Source organism: Trachemys scripta, chromosome 14 (assembly GCF_013100865.1).
Source record: "Trachemys scripta elegans isolate TJP31775 chromosome 14, CAS_Tse_1.0, whole genome shotgun sequence".
In the NCBI taxonomy this organism is placed as follows: domain Eukaryota; kingdom Metazoa; phylum Chordata; order Testudines; family Emydidae; genus Trachemys; species Trachemys scripta.
Window position 1 is genome coordinate 5,436,552 of NC_048311.1, and position 18,182 is coordinate 5,454,733.

General features: G+C 49.3%; 1 protein-coding gene across 1 annotated transcript in view; it reads left to right on the forward strand.

Moving 5' to 3' along the window:
- Nucleotides 1–18,182, forward strand: part of LOC117887143 (zinc finger protein 271-like) — a 60,875-nt gene that overhangs the window by 13,338 nt on the left and 29,355 nt on the right. The window contains exons 3-7 of the mRNA XM_034789427.1: nt 625–808; nt 1,702–1,828; nt 6,990–7,103; nt 7,426–8,310; nt 16,008–16,029. Coding sequence (XP_034645318.1) covers nt 668–808; nt 1,702–1,828; nt 6,990–7,103; nt 7,426–8,310; nt 16,008–16,029 — 1,289 coding nt within the window. The 5' untranslated portion in view covers nt 625–667. The remainder of the gene's footprint in view (nt 1–624; nt 809–1,701; nt 1,829–6,989; nt 7,104–7,425; nt 8,311–16,007; nt 16,030–18,182) is intronic.

Genomic DNA, 18,182 nt, shown 5'->3' on the forward strand with positions numbered 1-18,182 from the left:
GGTGGGGGTCCAGGTGTAGGAGGTTTGAGCTCAGTGGAGAGGGTGTCTAGGGGGGCTCATCAGGGTGGTACAGATGCAGGGGAGGTGGGGCTTGTCAGGGTGAGGGTTTGATGGGCCTGCTTAACAGGGGAGCCCCAGCTTCTGCCAAGGGGATCTGCATGCTGGGCCCCCGCTTCCCCTATCCCCTTCTCTTCCCCATCCCATGCCCCTTCCCCACCGCTCCATCTTCTCCCCAGGCTTGGGAGGCAGAGGGGAAACTGCCCCCCAGCACAAACCGGCAGAGCAGGTTGGGGCCAGGTCGCTACACTTCCTGCCACCCGACCCTGCACTCACGGGGCGGCGGGAAATGGAGTGACCCGGCCCCAGCCTGCTCCTCTCTGCTCCCCTGGCTTTGAACAGGCTATCTTCAAGTGATCCATTCCCTGTCACCCATTCCCAGCTTCTGGCAAACAGAGGCTAGGGAGGGACACCATCCCTGCCCATCCTGGCTAATAGCCATTGATGGACCTAGCCTCCATGAATTTATCTAGTTCCTTTTTAAACTACTTCAATAACCACATGAGGTGGATGGTTTAGAACTTGTCTGCTGAAATAAAGTGACCAACTGTTTTCTCAACCTGGCAGAACTTAAAGCATATGCAGGGAGAGAGACTGGGGGAAGTGGGGTATGAAAAGAACCAAAGCCCTTTCTGAAACCTCCCCAATCGCCCTTCTCACCCTGACAGGCTGCAGAATAACATCCGTGTTGTGCTCCACATCACTTAATTCTGCCAGGGGAAGGGAAATGGCTGCAGTGGAGCTGGAACAGGTAGGAGATTTTCAGGGATTCCTCTGATAGATCAGGGAGAGGAGACACACTAAAAACACAGGTGTGACTGGGTTAAAAGCTACTAGGCCCAGTTAATATGGGCTTGGTTTTAAGAATAGGTGCATTGGGCTGGGATGGAAAATTCCCCATCTGTGGGACAGGAGCTAATCCTCTAAAGTGCCCAGGAGCTACTGCCCAAGAAGCAGCATCTTGCTTCTCTGTGCAGGGCAGGGGCCGCTGTGATGGTTTCCAGTCATGGGTGAATTTCTGGCTGAACCTCTCAGCTGTGGGGAGATCTAAATGTGGGCGCTGTAACTGACAAGGGGAAGCAGAAGAGCTGGTTGGATTTTCCCATTAAATATGTAGTTCAGTTAAAAATGAAGTTCTCTGTGAGGAAATGCTGATTTAAATTTTTTTTTTTTTTTTTTTACATTTTATGTTGGGATAATCAACAGGAAGACATTTCACTTCAACATTTCCAAATACATTTTTTTTCTAAACTTTTCTTTGCTCCCAACCTTTGGCTATTTCAAAGTTCACCCCAGTGAAAATAAATGTTTTAATTATCGGGATCTCCCACAGGATGGAAGTGCCATTTTCTGAGCAGCTCTAGCAGGGAGGTGAGAGGATGGGAAGCAAAGAGCAATATTCCTATGGTGACAGTTTCATGGCCTGATTCCTGTAAAGTAGGGGAGAGCAGAAGGTCTTTGAAGGGCATAATGCCATCTGATAAGTGGCACCACTAGGAATAAGAAACCAGTTTGGAAGAACAATTGCAAATTTTGTTTAAGGACACAGCATATTGGAGACTGGGGCAAAGGGAACAATCTGGGGCCTGTGACTGACCTGGTGGGGTTTTCATTGGAGCAGAGTACTAGTAGTTGTTGTTTCAGGAACTTGTGACCTTCAGAGAGGTGGCTGTGTATTTCTCCAAGGAGGAATGGGCTCTTCTGGACCCTGGTCAGAAAGCCCTCTACAGGGACGTCATGCAGGACAATTATGAGACACTGATCTCACTGGGTAAGGAGCCGTTTCCTCAGATCATAACTAGTCAGATTAGACAAGTGTTGCCAAGGGGTAAGAAAGATACATACTTGCTGGGGATCTGCCCATGGTGGGTGCTGTTAGGATACTTTACGGCCTACTCATTCGTGTGTTAGTGTAACCCACTGGTAAAGATGTGCTACAGCTCCTCTTCAATGCCCATCCCACAGAGGATATCAATCTGCCATAGCCCCAGATAAAGAGGCTTAGTTCAAACTGTAACAACTCCTGATCAGGGCCGGCTCTAGGTTTTTTGCCGCCCCAAGCAAAACAATGTTTGGCTGCTCCCCCCCCCCCCCCCCCCCCCCTGGGCCCCCCCCCCCCCCCCCCCTCCCCCCGCCCCCGGGCCTTCCCCCCCCCCCCACCCGACACCCCCTGCTGCCACAGTCCTGAGCTCCCCCCCACACCCCTGCCACCCCAGCTCTGAGCTCACCCCCTGCCACTCCAGCCCTGAGCTCCCCCCCCCCAACTGCACCCCCCTGTTGCCGCAGCCCTGGGCTCTCCCCCCACACCCGCATCCCCTGCTGCCCCAGCTCTGGGCTCCTCCCTGGACCCCCAGCCCTAGGTCACTGGTAACTCGCTCCCAGGGTGGGTCATTCAGCAGGAATTTTGGATGTGCACAGAACACAGACAGGATTGGTTCCCATATGGTTACAGAACTGCAGTAAAGTGGAACAATTTTCAGCTTGTGTGATTGGAGGATGTCTGGATGCATATTATAAGACTGTCCTCCATAAATGAGGAAAAGTTGAGGTGCCTTTATTATTCTTTTGTTCCACTCTTTGTTTCTATGGGAAAATTTGCCAGTGCAATATCACTGTCTTCCTTTTAAACAAATAAAACTAAAAAAATGGCAATGGCTGTTGAAAATAGCAATTCCATGCCTAATAACCACTGGGAAGCATTTCTTGCTCGATTTTATCCTACTTTTTCTACAGCAAGTTACAGTGGATCAGTATATTTGATTTGGGGGTGTTCAAATCTGGAAGGCAGGTGCTAGATTCCCTTTCTGAATATTAGCTAAATCTGGAAAGGAAAAGTCAATTTCTGCTTCCGTGGCTCAGAAGTGGAAATCCTCCTAAGTGCCTGATACTATATCTAAAGCTGCCCAGGTCCAGAGCCTCCCCTCCCTTACTTTTCATTTTAAATTCTAGTGGGATCCACGTACCTCCCTTGCTAGGCTTCAGATAGAGAGGGGCACTGTCCGTTTAGTCCACCCAATTCTTTCTTTGGAGGCTGTAAGGTGAGGTCACAGCAGTATCCCTAATCAAGGCTGGGGATGTCTTCTGAAGGGGATCTCTGGGGCAAAGCCTTCTACTCCTTGGGCATACTTGTTCCCCATTCACAGTGCCACCCCGCTAGAGTTACCATATTTCAACAATCAAAAAAGAGGACGGGGGGAGCCCCGCCCTAGCCCCACCCCCATCCACTCCCTCCCACTTCCCGCCCCCTGACTGCCCCCCTCAGAACCCACAACTACCCTGCTCCTTGTGCCCTGACTGCCCCCTCCTGAGACCCCCCACCCTAACTGCCTCCACCGTGTTCTCTGTCCAGACAGCGGAGGGGCAGAGGGTTGGTCCCACATCGCACAAGATGTGGCAGGATCCAGTTTTAAATTTACCCCCTGCCCTTGCTTCACTGAAGGGGGGAGGGGAGAGTTGCTCTTGACTTGTGTGAGGTACCAGGGAGTGGAAGCCCTGACCCCGCCTGAAGTCACTGGTGCAACCCCTCCCGCTCCAGCTAGGGAGCTGCACCTGGCCCTAGGGGCTGCAGGGTCCGCCCCTCCGGGAATCTCCCTCCTTCCTGCCGTGGCTGCGGGAGGCTCCCTTGTCCCGCTTGCAGCCTTGGCGGGCGTGATGCAGCAGCCAGAGGGGAGGGGAGGAAAACTCCCGTTTCCCCCCCTCGCCAGGCAGCCTCCTTTGTGAGGGCTCGGCCCTGACGCGCTGCCCTGCCCGATCTGCAGCCACGCCAGAGAGTGTCCGAGGGCTGCAGGCAGCGCCGGAGCTGCCGGAGGATGAGTCGGAGCCAGCCCCGCACCAGTGGGCTGAGAAGAAGTTGTCCCGGGAGAAGTTTCCCTGCAGGATCTGCTCCGGCCGGCAGAAAGCCAGGAGCCCGAGGGCGCCCGTGCTCGCGGTGCTGCACGGAGGGAGGTTACAGGCTTGGGCGCCCAGGGAAACTTCTCCTGGGACAACTCCCCGCTCAGCCCGCTGGTGTGGGGCTGGCTCCGACTCATCCTCCGGCAGCCCCGTCTGCTCCAGCGCTGCCTGCAGCCCTCGGACGCTCCCCGGCACGGCTGCAGCTCGGGCAGGGCAGCGTGTCAGGGCCTTGGCACTCGCCACCCAGGGCTGGGGCCGGGGGGCCCTGGATGGGGCCGGGCTCAAAGAGCACCCAGCTGTGAGCGTGGCGCTGAGCTCAACAGAACCCCTAGCGGTTCCTCGGCTAAGAACCTCCGAACCCTGCAGTCCCTGGGACGGGCGCTCAGAGGCTTGCTCTGGCAGGGTTAACATATGTCCGTATGCCGGCCGGGAGGGATTTTTAAATATCAAAAAACCCGGATGTTTTTAGATATTTAAAAATTCCTCCTGGACGGCTATTTGACAACCAAAAAGCCGGACATGTCCGGGGAAATCCGGACGTATGGTAACCCTACACCCCGCTCTAGCAGTGAGCTCTCCATTCACAGCAAGCTGCAGCATGAGGTTTCAGCTACATACTCCTCCCCTCCCTTTCCTGTGGATAGCAACCAAGGGAATGCTGGGAAATGTAGTTCTTTTCCTGCCCAGGGCTGGCTCTATGGGCAGGGAGCTAACCAAGGAACTACAGCTCCCAGGGCTCTCTGTTGGTTCTCGGCTCCCATGCTGGATCCCTATTGGCTGCCGACCCTACAAATGGGCTGCCCCAAGCACCTGCTTGCTTTGCTGGTGCCTAGAGCCACCCCTGCTCCTGATTTTAGCACTGGAGGTCACCGTTTCAGTCCCTTGTGTTCAAGATGGTGGCTGTCAAACTAACACTATCAGGCAAGTTCCCTGGAATAAGTCACAGGCACAACCATGTCTATACATTTGTGAGAGGAGGATCTGGGCAGCTTCCTCCCTGCTGCTGGGCAGAAACAGTAAAATCAGGCACATCCCTGAACCACCACCTGACTCGGAGTGGGAGGAGCCACACCCTAGAGTGGCTGACTGCGTGAGCATCAAAAACCACCTCTTCAGTCAGCCAGCACAATATCACTCTTCCACTATCATCCACCCAGAGCAGGACCACATGCTATGTCTGGGGTTTGATACCCAGTCTCTGTTGGCATGCATGCGCGCACACACAACCCCCCCTCAATCTCCATCCTTAGAGATGTAGCTGTGTATGCTTAGCAATGCGATAGTGGTCTAACATTGCTGCTGTCACAGAGTCATTAAATCCAGTGATGCATGGAGATCCTTGCAATTTTACAAGGGGCCTCTGCTTACATTTTCCCATCTGTTCCCATGAAATGTCACTTCTTCCCCAGGAACATTGCATAGCAGCCATGCCTTCACTTTGTTTCTTCTCAGGACACCCAGGGCTGTGAGTTACCCTGTCACTATCTGCCTCCAGCGCAAAGGAGACTTGCCTGTACTAGCTGGGTGTTAACTCCCTAATAGAACCAGCCTCTCTGTCATGCAAGCACTCTGCTCTTTGCACTTTGCAGTGCAGGTTGACAACAGATGCACTCCAGCCCCCAAGTCAGCTTCAAGTGTCCCCCTAAGGTGTCCCATCCCTGATTACTGGATACCCATAGAAATGCCAGAGCACTGCCCCAGTTTACCTGTTAAACCTTAGCTTACGGCTCCTTTATCGCACACAGACCTTGAGTTCAGTTATTATAAAACAAAAGGAAATTTATTCAAGGAAGAACAGAGATTCAACTAGAAACAAGGGTGAGTGATGTACACGAAGGGTTACATATAAAACAGAATCCTAAAACACAAACTAGGGCCTATCCTTATCAATAGTTACCTTTCCTATCTAATTAAGTAGGTTCTCTCCCCAAAGTTCAGTCCTTTGCAGTGGGTGCTAGTCCCAAGGAACTCTGATCCAGTCTTTCATGAAGCAGCCCCGCCCATCAGGGTACCTCCTCAGTGAATGGATGCAGACTGACTATCTCCACCCTGAGATACACTGAACTAGTTTGTGTCTTTATTCCCAGACAGGGCGATTCTCCTCTCTGTCATATCATTCCTTTTCACTTCCAAATGACTTTGATGTTTATAGTTTTTTCCATTGACTTTTCTGGGTTGGTGCAAAGGTAGACAAATGAGTCTTGCATTATATCTCCAGCTGACCCGGGATGGGCACAACTCCCTCCTGCTTGAATGGGCCGTCACAGAGATATATTATTGCCTTTTAATTCACTCTCACTTCATAAGCCTGAGACCATATTTTCAATATACCGTATATACTCGTTCATTAGCCCGTTCGTTTATAAGCCGACCCTCCAAAATAGATAGGTAAAAATAGCAAAAACGGTATGACCCTTTCATAAGCTAACCCTATATTTCAGGGGTTGGAAAACTTTGGCTCCTGGCCCATCAAGGTAAGCTACTGGCAGGTTGGGATGTTTTGTTTATTTGGAGTGTCTGCAGGCATGGAGCCCCTCAGCTCCCTGTGGCCGCAGTTCGCCATTCCCAGCCAATAGGAGCTGCAGGAAGTGGCGCGAACCACGGCCACAGGGAGCTGAGGGGCTCCATACCTGCAGACGCTCCAGGTAAACAAAAAGACAATGTATTAGATGTTCAATTCAATGATTCCATAGAGTTTAAAATCATCACATTTTGGTGTAGACCCGTTTATAAGCCGATCCCCGCTCTTTGATGCATCACTTTTTTACCAAAAATATTTGGCTTATGAACAAGTATATACGGTAGTTACATTATTCCTGAAATATTACATCATGTGGTGGTTATGAGTATCGATACAAGCTTTCAGTGGAGACATCACATGCTTCCCTTTATGGATAAATACCATGAAACAGCAGTGTATCAGGTGTAGTGAGTTTGTCTGGTCTGAGGCAGGAGTTGCTTGTATCGAACAGTGAACTCTTTGACAGTTGGTGTCAATGGTCCTTTGTGTCACACTAACCCTATATTTTTTCCATGGGTAGGATTTGTGACTCCTAAACCTGACTTGATCTCACACCTAGAACGAGGAGAGGTGTCATGGGTCCTGGATCTCCCGGGCTCTGAGAAAAGGGACATGCTGACAGGAACCTACATAGGTGAGGAATCAAATAAACTGACTCAGAAACCATTGAGGGGTGAACAAAACAGTTGGGATTCCCACTGAGGCCCTGTGAGCTGCCCCAGTTCTGCCTCATTTCACCCAGGACATGACTATCCCCAGCCCATCCATATCCTTTTGCCAGATGTCACTCATGGCTTCCCACCCCACCCTGACAGATGCCTGGCACTAGCTCCGTCCCCCTGAGTGTTTGGATGGGGTGTAAAGGTAGAATTGGTCCCCTCCCCCGCTGTTATTTGGGTTTGTTCTCCACATTCCCCTTTCTGAGATTCCCTGTCCGGATTCTCTCTCTGTCCCAGCAGGTGATGGGACAGTGAATAAGAACAAGGAGGAGAATTCTCAGCAGGAAGGTCCTGAGCAAGTGGTTCCACAGGGGACGGTATCAGGAAGATCGGAAGGGGATGTTTCCGAGACTTCTGAGCAGGGAGAAACCTGTCAGACACAGCTCAGGCCAGAGCGGCTGCAGAGAAACCTCTCTGGGGAGACACAGGGTAAATCCAGTCACCGTGGGAGAAGTCTCAAAGGCATCTCAATCTGTCAGGCGACCCACTTGGGAAAGGGACCAAAGATACTTGGTGACTCAGGGGAAAGCTACAATAGCATTTCACATGTTATTAGTCAGCAGAAAATCGGCAGAGCAGGAAAATCCAAGAAATGCACTGACTGTGGAAAAAGTTTTGCTTATAAATCGGAACTTGATAGACACAATAGAATCCACACCGGAGATAAACCCTATAAATGCCTCAACTGTGGGAAAAGCTTCACTCTGAGCTCCACCCTGATAAAACATCAGAAAACTCACACGGGGGAGAGACCCTATAAGTGTCCTAACTGTGGGAAAAGCTTCCGTCAGAGTTCGCACCTTGCTAGACATGAGGGAACCCACAGGGAAGAAAAGCCCTTTAAATGCCCTGACTGTGCAAAGTGTTTCAGTTGCACCGCAAACCTTCTTACCCATCAGCGAATCCATACGGGAGAGAAGCCCTACAAGTGTCGACACTGTGGGAAAAGCTTCACACACCACTCATACCTTCTGGGCCATCAGAGAATCCATACAGGAGAAAAACCCTATAAGTGTCGACACTGTGGGAAAAGCTTCACACACCGCTCAAACCTTAGTACACATCAGAGAATCCACACAGGAGAGCGACCTTGCAAACCTAAGGACTGTGGGAAAAGTTTCAGTATGAGCTCAGATGTTATTGGCCAGTAAAAGCTGGAAGGGAGACTGGCAAGGGATGGAAACCATCTTCAACAAAGACTGTATCTTGCTAGGTTAAGTTATAGTCTTTTAGATGAATTTTCACTTTTATTAGCTTAAGTATCAGAAGGGTAACCGTGTTAGTCTGAATCTGTAAAAAGCAACAGAGGGTCCTGTGGCACCTTTAAGACTAACAGAAGTATTGGGAGCATAAGCTTCCATGGGTAAGAACCTCACTTCTTCAGATGCCGGCATCTGAAGAAGTGAGGTTCTTACCCACGAAAGCTTATGCTCCCAATACTTCTGTTAGTCTTAAAGGTGCCACAGGACCCTCTATTGCTTTTATTTGCTTGTAACTGTTTCCGACTTTATCCCGTTTACTTGGTATCACTTAATCTATGTTCTTTTGTTAAGAAGTTTGTTTTGCTTTCATTCTAAATCATCACTGTTGTGTAAGTTCAGTAAAGCGTGTGCTTCTAGAAAGCAGACAGGATGGAGTGTTTTACTTGGCTTCTAAGGGCAGAGAACCTAACTCTTTCTGAGGGTTCAGTGGGAGGGACTGGCCCCTGCTGGATGGTTTTGGGGTGAACTCAGGGCTGGAAGGGTACTGAGGTCATTCTGCAAGGAATAACTAGGTTGGGCAAAGCCAGGGTGAAGCTTATGGGCTGTTGGCAGGCTGTTGAGAGGGGCAGAGCTCTGGACCAAAGCTACAGAGCCACAAGACATCCACGGTTACAAGGGAAACAGTGACTGAATCCCTTACTGGCCTGGGTGAACTCCAAACCATCAAACTTGGCAGCCCACTATCCTCAAAAAAATCTCCATTCCCCATGAATAAGATCATTTCTCTGCTCATGCACCTAAACACCCACTCTGGAAAAACCCAAAAAAGTACATTTTGGGACTTGATGATCAATAAATGTAGACTGGCTGGCTGGCACCACACCTACGAATACCAGCTGAGTCACAAATCCTGGGGCATCTCCAAGTGCTTCTTCATTGACTCAGGTACAGTGGACATCTTTATCAAAACTGAAGCAACTTGGGCACTATAGATTCCTTTGTGGCTCAAGCCTGTTCTTGATCTGGCAGAGGCAATCACGTGGGTGTTCTTTCTCCGGGCCAGTTTCCATGGAAACTGTTCCAAGAGTATTGAGAGACCCATACATTCCCCCACGCTTCAGTGTGGTCCTTGGTATTTCATGGCTGGCCCTCCACAACTCCCTTATCTGCTGGGCTGAACTAACAGTTGAATTTTTCTCAGAATTCTGCCTGCAGCACTGCTTGACCCCAGGAAATAGGCAGTGGGCACTAGTTCCTCAGTGGTTGCATGCCAGGGGTAGCTGGCCAGGCAGAGCTATCCACTGAGTATGATCCTTGACTTCCGTCCAAATACAGCAACTACAGTGATGTGTTTTGAAAACAAACAGACACTGTGCCCAGTCACCCTACAACCAGGGGCAAACATTCTGTTCTGACATACATATATGGTATGTTTGAGCCAGAACTAGCTGTGCTGCGCATCTATTGTCTGGTGACCTCACATATGCTCCATATTGTGCCTTTGTGCCCACACCAAAAAGCTCCACAATAAACCTATCAGACATCTGCAACCTCTCAAGACATCACCTGGCATAGTCACTGCTTTCGATTTTGTTATAGAACTACTTGAGTCCAATGGGTTCACAATGGGTGGATGTTTTGCTGGCTTCCAAATTAATTAAATATGAATGCATTTGTAAAATGGGGAAAATGTTGTATGATTTTCCTTGAAACCCTGACTGGTTATATTTAGGCTTGAAAGAATTAGATTTTTATCGATAAATGTCAATAACCATCAATTTTGCTGTACAGACAAGCCAAAAATAAAACATTTCCATCAATAATCTTCTAAATTTATAGATAGGCAAAGTAAGAAAAATACTGCTTGAGAACTTATTAGAGTTTGATTTAAGGCAATTTACTTTGTACATTTTGACATGTGATGTTGCAAAGTTGTGTTTCAATGCTTATAAAAAATTTTTTTTGAATCACATCTGTCATTAAGAAAAAACTATTATCTGACTCCCCTCCAACTTCCCACAACTCTGAAAAATTAAATAAATATGCTTAAAATCAATATCGGTTCAAATTATAAAAATAAAACTTGAATTCTCCTAAGCATAGTTCTATTGACTGTTTACTATTGAAAGGGGAGGCGGCTGTGCTCTCTCTACCGGGGTTGAGCTTCCTGGGTCAGACGCTGCAGCTGATGCATCTATTAAGACCCAGAAGGAAGCCTGGAACCTGAATTCAATTGATCGGCTCAGCTGCTCGGGAAGAGATCTGCATTAACGGCCCTCTGTGCTCAACCTAGGGGGGGACTTTCTGTGATGGCTGGACTCAGCCCATGGGGCAGCTCTGGGCTCTGCCGACACCAGCGCCCGAGCCTGCAGGTGAGGGGAGAGACCCGGGGGAAAGGACTGGGGCCAGGCAGGAAAGTGACTCTGCACCAATGGCCTCTCCTCGCCCCAGCTCTGCTCCCCGGGGGGCGAGTCCCAGAGCTGCTGTCCTCTCTGACCCCCCCACCCCCAGCTCTGCTCCCCTGAGCGCCTGCAGGAGCCAAGCCAGTTCCAGGAGAGTGAACGCTCCGGGCCGGGCCAGGGACCGAGTCTCCCAGCCCGAGTAGGGTGACCAGACAGCAAATGTGAAAAATTGGGATGGGGGGGTAATAAGAACCTATATAAGAAAAAGACCCAAAAATCAGGACTGTGCCTATAAAATCGGGACATCTGGTCACCCTAAGCCTGAGGGGAAGGGAGGGGGGTGGGAGGGAGACATGGGGAGAGACTGGCAGGGGCAGCAGGAGCAATCAGTGGGGAGGGAGGTCCCGGCTCCCAGCCCTGCCCAGCCCCAGTCCCTGCAGCACCCTGGGGCAGATTGACTTTCCTAGGGAGAAGGTGAGCAGGGAGAGGAAAAGCCAGTTCCTGCCTCACGCTGTTTTCCCTCAGGACAGTGTCAGGAGGCATCTCGTTATATTAATTGGTAGATACCATGGAAAAGGACACTACAAGCATTTCATCGAGTACCGGTTATGGTGATGTAGTAGCACCTGGAGATGCTGAGAGCAGGGCCTCATTTGGCTATCTGCTGCACACATGGTTAGAGAGAGTCACTGAAGTGACCCTGATATTCTATGATTTTAAGTGTTTATAATCTATGCACAAGACAGAGAAAGGGTGGGAGGGGAAACAGAAGGAAAGGAATTTGTGCAAACTTACAGTTGTGGTTAGTAGTGTAAGCAGAGTCAGGATGAGCTCTACCCTGACATCTGGTGGTGAATTATGGCGAGTGTGGAAAAGAACTCCAGGGGCTGATCTTGTTTGCATAGGCACACCCACTCGCCTGGCATGAAACAACAGCAACTCAAAGTGGTTACTTTGGCTGGTGTGGGATCCCCAGTTTCTTTGTTATTGGGGCAGGAAGAATAAAGTTTTGTTACCCTGATTCTGTGAATCAAGGGCAGTGAACCTGTTGTATGACAGAAGGACTGAGTGAGTCCATCACCATTACCTAAGTAGCACTTGCTTGACAAAGGGCATGGGTTACAAAACCCAGTGAATAGAGAGAGGATGGGGACAGGTATTTGTACCTGATGGTATGGCCCCCTCCCTGAGGGGTTGAAACACCAATTGCACTACCTCCTCTCTCCACTGTTAAATGTCAGAACTAACTTTGATTCCATTAGAAGTCTAATTACAGACTGCTGAGCTGAATTCACTTTGGGCCAATGGTGCACTAGCACTGGGGCTCCCCTACTATGAGCTGAAATCACAAAAGAGCTGAGATCACTGAGGCTGTGTTAACTAGTGGGGGAGCCTGAAGCTATATTGCTAAGCGGCTGGCAAAGCAGCTAGCGGAGTGGAGCCTTATGGGGATGGTTGTAGTGGAGCTGAGCGACTCACAGGTTGGTGAGCAGGGCGGAGCGGCTGGAGAAGCAGCGAGCAGAGCGGAGCCTTGTGGGAGTGGCCCAAGGAATGGCTAAAGTGGAGCAGAGCTGAGTGGCTCACAGGTCGGTGAGCAGAGCGGAGCAGCTGCCAGAGCAGTTCGTGGACAGCGGGAGTGGCTCATGGGACAGCTGGTGGAGTGGAGCGACTCGTGGAGAAGGCTGCGGCGGAACTGCACGGAGAGGCAGCCGGTCGGCCTTGGATCACGTAAGGTGCCCCTTAACACCCTGTGTGCCTTCCCCCCCCTGCTTGAACTCTGGGGCTGCACTGACCAGGGACAGAGACTTTGGGGGGTTGTTGGACTTTGGGGACTTTGGTGATCCTTGGGTTGCTGGTTTCAAGAACCAAAGGGAAAGGACACAGCCCAATTTGCTGGGGTGAGTTTTTTGCTCATGAAGCCTGTTTGTGGTGTTTTTCCAATTTAACGCTGATGTCATTTACCTCATGTTATTAAACATTTTCTGTTACACTCAGACTCTGTGCTTGCGAGAGGGGAAGTATTGCCTCTTAGAGGCGCCCAGGGGGTGGTATGTAATTGTCCCAGGTCACTGGGTGGGGGCTCGAGCCGGTTTTGCATTGCGTTATTGAAACGGAACCCCTAGATACAGAACCCGGCCCTTGTTGCTGCCAACTTAGATGGGCAGAAGGGTTACAGTAGCAAAGCAGAGAAAAGACCATAGTGATTCCTAGCCATTACACCACAAAAAGGATTTGTCTACATGGGAACACTCAGGAAATTTAATCCAAATTAACTAAAAGTTATGAATTTAAAACAGAATAATTAAATAGCACTAAACCCCTGTATGGACATTTGCATTCAGATTAAAGTGGCCTTAATTCAGTTTAGTTTAATTCACATTGGGTGACTTAAATTCTAAATAAAGATGTCAACATTTAATTTTAAATTTTTTTATTTAGATTTATTTAAGAGTTTAATGCATTTTAATTAATCTGTTTTAAATTCACACCCTTAGCTAATTCAGATTATTTTTCCTGAATTATCCTGTATAGACAAACCCTGATTGCACAGGCTTCTGTGTGCAGGCTCTATCTTTGTTCCCTTTCTTTAGTTTGCCTCCTTCAGTAACCACTGAGAAGGATGGTTTAGGGCTTGTGTACTGAAAGGCAGAATGTAAAGCATATGCAGGGAGAGAATCTGGGGGAAGTGGGGTATGAAAAGGACCAAAGCCCTTTCTGAAACCTCCCCAATTGCCCTTCTCACCCTGACAGGCTGCAGAACAACATCCATGTTCTGCTCCAAATCACTTAATTCTGCCAGGGGAAGGGAAATGGCTGCAGTGGAGCTGGAACAGGTAGGAGATTTTCAGGGATTCCTCTGATAGATCAGGGAGAGGAGACACACTAAAAACACAGGTGTGACTGGGTTAAAAGCTACTAGGCCCAGTTAATATGGGCTTGGTTTTAAGAATAGGTGCATTGGGCTGGGATGGAAAATTCCCCATCTGTGGGACAGAAGCTAACCCTCTAAAGTGCCCTGGAGCTACTGCCCAAGAAGCAGCATCTTGCTTCTCTGTGCAGGGCAGGGGCCGCTGTGATGGCTTCCAGCCATGCGTGAATTTCTGGCTGAAACTCTCAGCTGTGGGGAGATCTAAATGTGGGCGCTGTAGCTGACAAGGGGAAGGAGGAGAGCTGATTGGATTTTCCTATCAAAATATATAGTTCAATGAGAAATGAAGTTTTCTGTGAGGAAATGCTGATTTCAGCTCCTTTTCAAATTTCTGTTGGGATAATCAACAGGAACACATTTCATTTTGACATTTCCAAATAGATTTTTTTTTTCCTAAACTTTTCTTTGCCCACAAACTTTGGCTATTTCATAGCTTCACCGCAGTGAAAAGAAAAGAATCTCCTGCAGGATGGAAGTTCTGTTTTCTGAGCAGCTCTAGCAGGGCAGTGAGAGGATGGGAAGCAAAGAGCAATATTGCTATGGTGACAGTTTCATGGCCTGATTCCTGCTGTAAGTAATTTACAGTAAAGACAGGGGAGAGGAACAGGTCTGTGAAGGGGAGAATGGGCAACTGGAATAAGTGTCACCATTGGGAATAAGGAATTAATTTATAGGTGGAACTACAATTGTCGTTGAAAGGCACAGCAGAGGGGACAATCTAGGGTCCCTGTGACTGACCTGATGGGGTTTTCATTGGAGCAGAGTACTAGCAGCTGTTGTTTCAGGGTCTGGTGACCTTCAGAGAGGTGGCTGTGTATTTCTCCAAGGAAGAATTGGCTCTGCTGGACCCATGTCAGAAAGCCCTCTACAGCTGTCATACAGGAGAATTATGAGACACTGATCTCACTGGGTAAGGAGTTGTTTCCCCAGGTCAAGACTAGTCAGATTAGACAAGTGTTGCCAAGGGGTAAGAAAGCTACAGACTTGCTGGGGAATCTGCCCGTGATGTGTGCTGTTAGGACACTTTGCAGCATAGTCACTGGTGTGTTAGTATAACCCGCTAGTAAATGTGTGCTGCAGCTCCTCTTCAATGCCCATCCCACAGAGGATATCAATCTGCCATAGCCCCATAAAGAGGCTTAGTTCAACTGCAGCAGCGCCTGACTTTAACTCTGGAGGTCACCATTTCAGTCCCTGGTGTGTTGCCCAAGATGGTGGCTGTCAAACTAGTACCAGCAGGGGAGGGGATAGCTCAGTGGTTTGAGCATTGGCCTGCTAAACTGAGGGTTGTAAGCTCAATCCTTGAGGGGGCCACTTGGGGATCTGGGGCAAAATCAGTACTTGGTCCTGCTAGTGAAGGCAGGGGGCTGGACTCAATGACCTTTCAAGGTCCCTTCCAGTTCTAGGAGATGGGATATCTCCATAAAATTTCAGAGATGTAGCTGTGTATGCTTAGCAATGGGATAGTGGTCTAACATTGCTGCTGTCACAGAGTCATTAAATCCAGTGATGCATAGATTCTAGGACTGGAAGGGACCTCAAGAGGTCATAGAGTCCAGTCCCCTGCCCTCATGCCAGGACCAAATACTGTCTAGACCATCCCTGATAGACATTTATCTAACCTGCTCTTAAAAATCTCCAGTGATGGAGATTCCACAACCTCCGTAGGCAATTTATTCCAGTGCTTAACCACCCTGAGAGTTAGGAAGTTTTTCCTGATGTCCAACCTAAACCTCCCTTGCTGCAGTTTAAGCCCATTGCTTCTTGTTCTGTCCTTAGAGGCTAAGGTGAACAAGTTTTCTCCCTCCTCCGTATGACACCCTTTTAGATACCTGAAAACTGCTATCATGTCCCCTCTCAGTCTTCTCTTTTCCAAACTAAACAAACCCAATTCTTTCAGCCTTCCTTCATTGGTCATGTTCTCAAGACCTTTAATCATTCTTGTTGCTCTTCTCTGGACCCTCTCCAATTTCTCCACATCCCAGAACTGGACACAATACTCCAGTTGAGGCCTAACCAGCGCAGAATGGAGCAGAAGAATAACTTCTCGTGTCTTGCTCACAACACACCTGTTAATGCATCCCAGAATCATGTTTGCTTTTTTTGCAACAGCATCACACTGTTGACTCATATTTAGCTTGTGGTCCACTATAACCCCTATATCCCTTTCTGCTGTACTCCTTCCCAGACAGTCTCTTCCCATTCTGTATGTGTGAAACTGATTGTTCCTTCCTAAATGGAGCACTTTGCATTTGTGTTTGTTGAACTTCATCCTGTTTACCTCAGACCATTTCTCCAATTTGTCCAGATCGTTTTGAATTATGACCCTATCCTCCAAAGTAGTTGCAATCCCTCCCAGTTTGGTATCATCTGCAAACTTAATAAGCATACTTTCTATGCCAATATCTAAATCGTTGATGAAGATATTGAACAGAGCCAGTCCCAAAACAGACCCCTGCGGAACCCCACTTGTTATACCTTTCCAGCAGGATTGGGAACCATTAATAACTACTCTGAGTATGGTTATTCAGCCAGTTATGCACCCACCTTTAGTAGCCCCATCTAAGTTGTATTTGCCTAGTTAATTGATAAGACTATCATGTGAGACATATCAAATACCTTACTAAAGTCTAGGCATACCACATCCACCACTTCTCCCTTAGCCATAAGACTTATTATCCTATCAAGGAAAGCTATCAGATTGGTTTGACATGATTTGTTCTTTACAAAGTCATGCTGGCTATTCCCTATCACCTTACCACCTTCCAAATGTTTGCAGATGATTTTCTTAATTACTTGCTCCATTATCTTCCCTGGCACAGAAGTTAAACTAACTGGTCTGTAGTTTCCTGGGTTGTTTGTATTTCCCTTTTTATAGATGGGCACTATATTTGCCCTTTTCTAGTCTTCTGGAATCTCTCCCATCTCCCATGATTTTCCAAAGATAATAGCTAGAGTAGAGTTACCATAATCCAGCAAGCAAAAAAGAGGACAGGAGGAGCCCCGCCCTGTCCTGCCCTAGCCCCGCCCCTCCCACTCCCCCCCTCAGAACCCCTAACCCTCCCCCCGCTCCTTGTTCCCTGACTGCCCCCTCCTGGGACCCCTGCCCCTAACTGCCCCCCAGAACTCTACCCCCTACCTAAGCCTCCCTGCCTCTTGTCCCCTGACTGCCCCCTCCTGAGACCCTCCCCCCACCTAACTGGCCCCCTAGGACTCTACCCCCTACCTGTACCCTGACTGCCCCAACCCTTATCCACACCCCCACCCCCAGACAGACCCCTGGGACTCCCACGCCCCATCCAACCACTCTCCACCCCCTGCAGCCCCCCCCAGAACTCCCGACCCATCTAAACCCCTCTGCTCCCTTTCCCCTGACTGCTCCGATCCCTCTCCCCACTCCTGCCCCCTGACAGCCCCCCCCAGAACTCCCAACCCCCCCCTTGTCCCCTGACTGCCCCCTCCTGGGACCCTTGCTCCTAACTGCCCTCCAGAACCCCAGCCCCTACCTAAGCCTCCCTGTTCCTTGTCCCCTAACTGCCCCCTCCTAAGACCCCCCCCTCCAATTGCCCCCCAGGACCCTACCCCCTACCTGTACCCTGACTGCCCAAAACCTTATCCACCCTCCCCCAGAAAGCCCCCCCCCAAACTCCCGACCCCCCCCCGTCTCTTGACTGCCCCCTCCAGAACCTCCCTGCCCCTTCTCCCACCCCCTTGTTGTCGGCCTTTCTTCACCTAATATCTCGCCAAACTGCCGGAGCCGATCTGCGATGCAGGGAGGGAGGGAGGGAGGAGGAGGAGCCCTCTCTGGCTGAGTGTCGGAGCCCCAAGTAAGTGACACCGGCCGGCAGCACTGTTAGCCGCGCTTGCTCTGCATGGGGGGGGAGTCCGGACATTTACAAATTCCCCCCGGACGCTATTTTTAGCTTAAAAAGCCGGACATGTCCGGGGGAATCCGGACGAATGGTAACCCTAAGCTAGAGGCTCAGATACCTCCTCTATTACCTCCTTGAGTATTCTAGGATGCATTTCATCAGGCCCTGGTGACTTGCAGGCATCTAACTTTTCTAAGGGATTTTTAACTTGTTCTTATTTTATCTTCTAAACCTACCCCCTTCCCATTAGCATTCACTATGTTAGGCACTATGTTCCTTCAGACTTCTCGGTGAAGACCGAAACAAAGAAGTCATTAAGCATCTCTGCCATTTCCAGGTTTCCTGTTACTGTTTCTCCCTCCTCACTGAGCAGTGGGCCTACCCTGTCCTTGATCTTCCTCTTGCTTCTAATGTATTGATAAAAAGTCTTCTTGTTTCCCTTTATTCCTGTAGCTAGTTTGAGCTCATTTTGTGCCTTTGCCTTTCTAATCTTGCCCCTGCATTCCTGTGTTGTTTGCCTATATTCATCCTTTGTAATCTGTCCTAGTTTCCATTTTTTATATGACTCCTTTTTATTTTTTAGATCATG